Source organism: Lates calcarifer, linkage group LG2, assembly GCF_001640805.2.
Source record: "Lates calcarifer isolate ASB-BC8 linkage group LG2, TLL_Latcal_v3, whole genome shotgun sequence".
Lineage (NCBI taxonomy): Eukaryota > Metazoa > Chordata > Actinopteri > Centropomidae > Lates > Lates calcarifer.
Window position 1 is genome coordinate 4,578,662 of NC_066834.1, and position 7,485 is coordinate 4,586,146.

General features: G+C 39.5%; 1 protein-coding gene across 2 annotated transcripts in view; it reads right to left on the reverse strand.

Annotated features, from left to right (window-relative positions):
- gpc5a (glypican 5a) overlaps positions 1-1,350 on the reverse strand; it is a 119,035-nt gene extending 117,685 nt beyond the window's left edge. For both annotated transcript variants that reach the window (XR_007814199.1, XM_018683831.2), the window contains exon 1: positions 928-1,350. Coding sequence is in view for 1 of the 2 variants with exons in the window: in XM_018683831.2 (XP_018539347.1) it covers positions 928-1,078 (151 nt within the window). In the remaining variant the exon portion in view is untranslated. The remainder of the gene's footprint in view (positions 1-927) is intronic.
- Positions 1,351-7,485: the final 6,135 nt, after the last annotated feature.

A 7,485-nucleotide genomic window follows, 5' to 3' on the forward strand; every position in this document is an offset into this window, starting at 1 on the left:
ATCCACACCCATAATTCCCCCACATGTCTTGTACAGTGGAATTACATTATGGGTGGTGTTCAGAAAGTTAGGTGAAGCCTAGTTTACCAAACTTTATACAAAATAATTCCTGTTTAACCCAGCAAGCCACATTAGGCAGCCCAAGGAGCAAGAGTTTGGTTTCTTTTTTTCGTCACGACCAACAAGTAATCTCAGCAGCTTTATTTCCTAGTTTAACATGATTAAAAATAGCACATTTTTATATTATTCCATGCACTACTGTTAATACACTGAAATAAACAATAAGTGATATTACTTTTATTGACTGTAGACTTGTACAAACACTAGGAAAATCTATCCACACATATTCCTTTTGCAAGTGCTTTAAAATGGGTTGCAAATCACAATATTTTATATATTTCAACATATATTATGAACCAAAACTTATTGTTGAGCATGAACTAGTGTAGATGTCCCAAGGTTATGTCTTACTTTTTATTCTTGCAGTAATTTAGGACACATAAAGCACTTCATCTAAATATCTTAATTTAAAAGTTACACAGAAAGATGCAATTTAAACAGCTCTAAGCTCTCCAGTTCTGCTGTCTATATTATTATCACAACTGCACACACGCCTCTAAAATGTGCTTTAAAAGGTGTGTTTTGTAACTACAAACTTAAGATGACAGAAAATGACAGGTTGAAAGCTACAGTGCACTTAAAATGAGCTCCACAGGAAGGTAGAATAATGTGTCGAGTAACTTCTCAAGCATATTTCAGTCAGTGGTTGACATGTTGATTTAAATAAAGAAAATCAAAAAAGGAAGAAGAAATGTGACATAATTTGTGTTACTGGCTGATTCATGAGAATATTACTGCAGGACTACTAAAAAACACAAGACAGTTACACACAGTGCTGCTCAGTCTACAGGATAAACTCCAACATACCTGGTCTGGGACTTACAGGCAATAATTGGCTGGGTCCAATTTGCCTGAGTTGGAAAACTTTGCGCACTTCGTCGCATTTGTTTGGGCTTCCAAAGCCTGATCCACAGCAACACACCAGGAGGAAAATGCAGTTCGTCCACAGGGCACCCATTTTAATCAAACGCCGGGGTACTTCTCCCAAACAAGAGGCAGCCTGTTTGTAAGTTACTTCTAAACCTTTAGTAGTCCAGGTCTCAGGTGAGTCTCGTCCACATTCCAGGTTTCAGGATTCAGCGTCGACCATGTGGCGTTTGTGTTTCTGTCGAGGAAACGCCGCAGATGATCATGAACACCCGGACACTGAGAGAAAGTTGCTGCGGTGCGTCTCGTTTGAAAACGGCATGTTGTCCAACTTGGTTGGACCGACGGCAGAGGCGGTACCGTAACGTTACCTGCACTCCGCGGCTGCATGTGCAGCTGAACTGCAGCCAGACAGCGCCATCTAGTGGACAGCTCTAAACTTCAATCTAAGACTTTTTGATTTATTTTTTATGGCAGTTACATACTATGTAGGCTGAATAAATCCCCAAAACGGAAATTATGTCAAAATTGGCTCACGGGTTAGCACCGTGGATTTTAGGGGATTTATTCCCGAGATGATTCATAAAGACATTAACGATGTGGGGTTTTTTTTATCGTCTTTTATGCAAATGTCAGCAAAGTATCTTAAGTGACATCTGACTACCTACATGACTTGAAAACGATTTTTTATTTTCAATTAATTAATTTTTTATGCAAATGTAAAGATACCAAATTACATTCTTTATTGAACAACTGCTGCCATTAGTAAAGGCTATTTTAACTGAAATAAGAGGTGATGCTCACGTGTCATTTAATTTTTCAGAAAGTTACGGATGTGTTGTTTCCACGTGCTGGTCTTTAATATATAATCCATGTGTTTTCTCTATGAAGTCTTCATTAAATCAACCAACTTTAACAAATGTTTGCACTTCAAATTAATGTGAGCTTGGTTCATCTTTATAAACCTTATTTATACAATTCCGCTTATTGATTTCTAACCATAACAAATGCAAACCAAACTACAGATTTCACGTGCTATAAATGCGCATAACATAATGCGTCATTGCGTTTTTGTGGCTTGAAAGTTTTAATTTTCCTGAATTAGGACTCTCGCGTGATTTAACTGCGGTCACTCAGAGCCCTGATCTAAAATGTCTGTCTGTGGAATCACTGCAGCTTGCAACACTGCTGCTGCAAACTCCATACTGATGTTACAAGATTAGAACGTGGAGCATGTAAATCGTTAGGTGACATGATTCATTTCATTTAATGGCAAAAGTGGAAAATGTGATACCACCTTTGATTGAAGAGAGGGTTATTGACCATGTCTGAGTAAACCATGTTGTTCAGTTTTGAACTTTTCCCCAGTTTCTTACAAGATGACGTTACAAAGGGAAAAACAATTTAAATCCTATTAAAAGTTTCCACTTAAAACTCAACCTTGAGAAAAACTACAGCCCAAAATATGTAGAGTGTCAAAACACCTGTATTTCTAATTTTCAGTTCATTGTGAGATTTACAAAATAAAGCATTCACAGAAAAAAAAGGTAAGAAATTTAATATTTTAGCAGCAACATTACAGTTCATTTTCAAACATACATTTTATACAGCCCAAACATTACAGGACATGTAATTGAGCACAGCAGTTCCTCTAAATATTCGGGTCAGGATCCAGGTCAGCTCCATCTCCTCGTTCCTACACAGGCCGGGACAAGTGCAATACCTCCAGGTACACAGCATTGCTACTAATCCCCACCTGCACAGGAAGGGATATCTCCACATATCCAAAACACGGTATACATCAAAGTATGTGCAAATACCCACCATATATGCAGGAAAAAAAATCTATATTGATGAAAGGCAATCTCACTTGGCAGAGCATAGTCCATCAGCGCAGTCAGTTTTGCATGGATTTGCACAGCAAACATCAGTTAAAGCTGAATGCAAACCAGCAAAACTGACCGAGTGATGATTAACAGATGAGCCTTAAATGACTATAGACATCAGATCTTAAGAGAAGATGCAGTTAGAAGTACTTCAAGTGCTTACATTGCAGTAGATGGGAGAAAAACACTACCTGCACTATAAGCACTTTAGTACTGCTGAAACTGAGGTCAGAGGATGACAAGTGGCAATTACTCCTGGTTCCTAAACAGCATTACAAGGTGTATCAGGCAATCAGATTGTGTTTGATGTGACACCCCCAAAACCAAAAATCTAAAACAGGTGGAGAGCAAGCAGGCCACCATCAGTTTTGCATAGATTTGCACAACTCATCTATTCTTGTAGTGCAACTATGCAAAACTAGCAGAGAACTGCGAGATATTTGAGCCCAATTAGGAATTAAAAATGGTCTGGTGGCGCATATCACAGCCCCTTATGCCAGAAGGAGCACTTAGGGCAGTAGGTGCTAGTCTATTTCACTATCTGCACTAGATGCACCTTAGCACAAAGACAGTTCTTCAAATGACATGTAACATCAGAGAATCTGCACATCAGTGTCAGGGTATTGCTGTAAGTGCCTCCACTGCAGTAGGTATTACATAGTACTACCTGCACTGTAAGCACTTTGACAATACACAGACTGATTACAGCATCACTGCCCTGCAGCACCACAGGAAAGATGGTCACACTGCTCCGCGTTTAGGGTCCTGCACTTCATGGTGGATCTGAAAATACAAAAACAAACACATAGGATGGCTTATTACACACAAGAAATAGGACTTTTTGGCGTTGCAACAAGTTACATACGCAGGTAGATTTGTGTGCACGTGTACTTAGGCAAATGTACTCTAGAAACATGGACTCTGCGTGTTCCAGCACAAGGACTGTGCACTGGTTGATCGATAATTACAGCAGATTGTCGCTGTGGTACAAGATGTTATGATTTATTGCAGCAGCACGAGGTCAGTGAAAACATGAATGAGCAGCGCAGCCTGCGGCCCGCGTCCCTGCGACACGGGAGCGCCTGCGCGGGGCACGGTGTTGTTTCACCCCTCCCCCACCCGTCTTTAACATGGCGCCTCGAAGTGCGCCAACCTTAGCCTAAATCACTTTAAAACCAACCACGTTAAATGCAAACGTAGCGCTGCACACTAAAAAGTTCTACCTGCGTGTGGTTTATTCAAAAAAGGAAACACCGTGAGGTGCGGTTTCGGGGCTTTTAGAAAACAAGGCTGCCGTGTCCATGCAGGAGCGGAGGCTAGCAGCAGCAGCACACAGCAGCAGTCGTGCTGCTGCTGCTAGCCTGGTGAAAACATGGCAAACCGTGTTAACGTTACTCCAGTTTACCCCCCTAAAATCTATCACGGGAGGTGGCACAGGAGCAGCCAGGCTGTTACCAATGAAACAGCTGGCTCATTTTCGTGCCTGGTTCTGTGGGTTTTTAATAAAATAAGAGTTGGGGTTTGACGACACCGATTAGCAGCTAGCCCAACAACAAACGTGCACACGTTTGAAAATACACCAACGGTGCATCTGTCCCGCTGGATTGCCCACATTTACCTGCTCTTATCTTTAACTTACGGTGTTGCCCTCATTTATAATGTGATGTTTGTGCTTGCCCCGTAAAACTACTGTGTTAAGTTCGTGCGGCTAGGCTAAGCTAGCTAAGCTAAATCGCGCGGCCTAAAACTGCCCCATGTGCTGCTGCTTTGTTCTGGGGGGCACTTTAACTCACACACCACTGCACTCGAGTCTGAGCAGCGAATTCACCAGATTTACAAACTTACTTTACAAATATCGCACTAGAGTGTTTATTTAAACTCGGGTATTGTGGTAAAGAGGCCGGATTATTTTTTAACTAGTCGCTAAAGCGCAGCAGAGAAAGCTCCGGACAAGCTTTTCAAATCTCCCTCATTCCCTCAATGGTGGAGCTGAGGGGGCTGCCATGCGCCTCACGTTACACTGTTTTCATCGCCAACATCTCATTTATGTCTTACAGTTTGGATATCCCCCCGCTAGCGTGATATCGAGAGGCGTAAAAACAAGCGTAAAACACACCGCTAAGGATTTCATTCACCAAAACAGAGATTAGAAAATAACCCGAAACCCGACTTCCTTGCCGATAAACATGCGCTCGGCAGACACTCACCAGCCGAAATCCACCATCTTCGCTCACTTGCTTGGGCTGCCGTGTAGTCTCTCACCGACAAAAAGAAGGGGAATAAATGCATAACTATCCCGAAAACTTTTCTACCGGCGGACGAAAACGAAATACAAAGTGAAATCCGAGCCGATCGTGAGTGAATTTATAACCCAGTAACGCTGGTTAAAAATGATTGCGGGGTTGGGAAAGTGGCGCGAAGGCGACCAGTTGGTAACCATGTGGGTGAATGAAGGGCGGCTCCCACTGAACGTAAATATCTAGCTACAACCCCCAACTCTCCACATTAGCATACATAAACTACGGTACTTCCGACACAGCTCCAACCACCCTCTCCCAAGGAAGGAGAGGGAGACAGACAGGGACCACTACTGTTTTTTTTTTGTTTGTTTTTTTCCTCCCTTTCGTATAAAAAATTGTATGCATGCGTACCGGGGAGCAGCCTGCTTAGTCATATTATGTTGCATTTAAGTTTTGCATTAAACTGAAAAGATTAATAATCACAAATAAACCGTTAGAGCAGGTTTTAATCTGTAATCAAAAATAATCCAATAACTTCTCTCAACATTTGTGTGCTCGTTTAAATGCAAATATAAAACGACTAATTAACCTGTTGCTGCTCCACAGCACTTTAAAACCATGTATAAAATTAATGTAAAAATAAAAATCGACCTGTAGCTCACTAAATGTGTGTACGTTTGTTTAATTTTTGTCGGTTTCCGTACAGGGAGACAAAAGAAAACATTTTTATATGCTCTTATTTCGAAGTGAAATAAGTTTTATAAATTAATTTATGCCACCTTTAAAGATGCAGCGACAAAACGATTGGTCAGTTATTCTCATTTGTATAGCCTGGGTTTCCTGTAGAGGAAATGAACAAGTATGTGCAACACATAAACTAATATAACCAAGACATAGATATAAAACTGCAAATAAATAACATCAGTGAATTCATTAAGCACCCATCATAAACCCAGAGTCTGTGGGTTGTGAACAGTAAAATAAAGCTTTATCAAAAGTATGTTTCAGAGATAATATTTTCTTTTCTTAAGTCTTTGAAAAAAAAAGGCTAAAGTGTTGAATGAAACTTTATTCTGGTAATTAATTCATAAGAGGTGAGTGATTAAACTTGATTCACTAAATTAAACTTTAGGAAAAAAAAAAGTTTTATTTTAAAATGATTTATCGAGATACAATGATGAGTGCTGGAGGTGGAATCTAAGTCTTAGTTTTGAGTAACGCTTCAAAAAAATCCACAGATGTTGTTTATACAGTTTTACAAAAACAAGCTTCAACAACTGAATGAAAACAACATTTGTTACTGAAATATATACATTTGATAATAAATAAGGACACAATATGTGAAACAGATGAAGAAGTTTTGAGAATTAATTTAAAGAATTGTTTTCAGGTAGTAAAGTCATTTTTTAACATTACTCTGTTAGTAATATTTCTGAATTTTGCCTTCAGAATATTTTACACACCAATAGCCCAAATGATGTAAAACTACAGATAATTGGTTTCTTCCATGTAATTGAAACTTGTTTAGGATGGCTAAATGTTAAGTATCATGACTGTTTATCTGTGATTTGAGTTCCTCTCTGAAATAAACCAAAATATTTGTAGCGTTTCATGCTCACAGAGAGCTCGCAGTAATTGTGCTCATGCCTTGGTTTTGCTTTCTTCTCAGATTTAAAACAAAACGTCTGGATGTTGTGGAGACTTTATGAGCAAAGACATGAGCCAACAAACCACAACAGAGGAGCATTGGAGTACTGCAACAAATTCGAGGCCCTCAGACAGGATGTAGGGCCCAGACTCAATACTCCACGCTTTTTCTGCATCTAGTTAGAAGTAAAATCTCAGTAGATCCATTTGAATGTGTGAAATTAAACAAATTGTTCAAATACTTCAGGATGAAATACAAAGTATACAAAACATGGCATCAGATGTTTGCTGAACTCTGCAAAATAGACCTCCCTGCATTTATAAAAATTACAATAATTTCTACACAGTGGAAATTTGTGCACTGTTTTGAATGAAGGCTCCCAAACCTCACTGTTTTGTTTTTTCTGCTATGTTTACAATGGTTTGCACTGAGAAGGAGTTACAGTCATTTATTACCAGACAAAATCTCTGGTCACCTTCTTTAAATTTAAGATGAACATTACCTATATCTGAAATGCGTTGCCTCACTCACCTTTATTTCTGCACCATTTTCAGTTAAAAATAGAATAAAGCCACTACTGGTGGAGAGTAACTGCAAAAATTTACTCAAGTACTGTACTAAAGTGTAGTTTTGAGGTACTTGTGCTTCCATTTTATACCACTCCATGTTTCTACTTCACTACATTTCAGAGGGAAATATTTTTACTTTTCACCCCACTGCATTT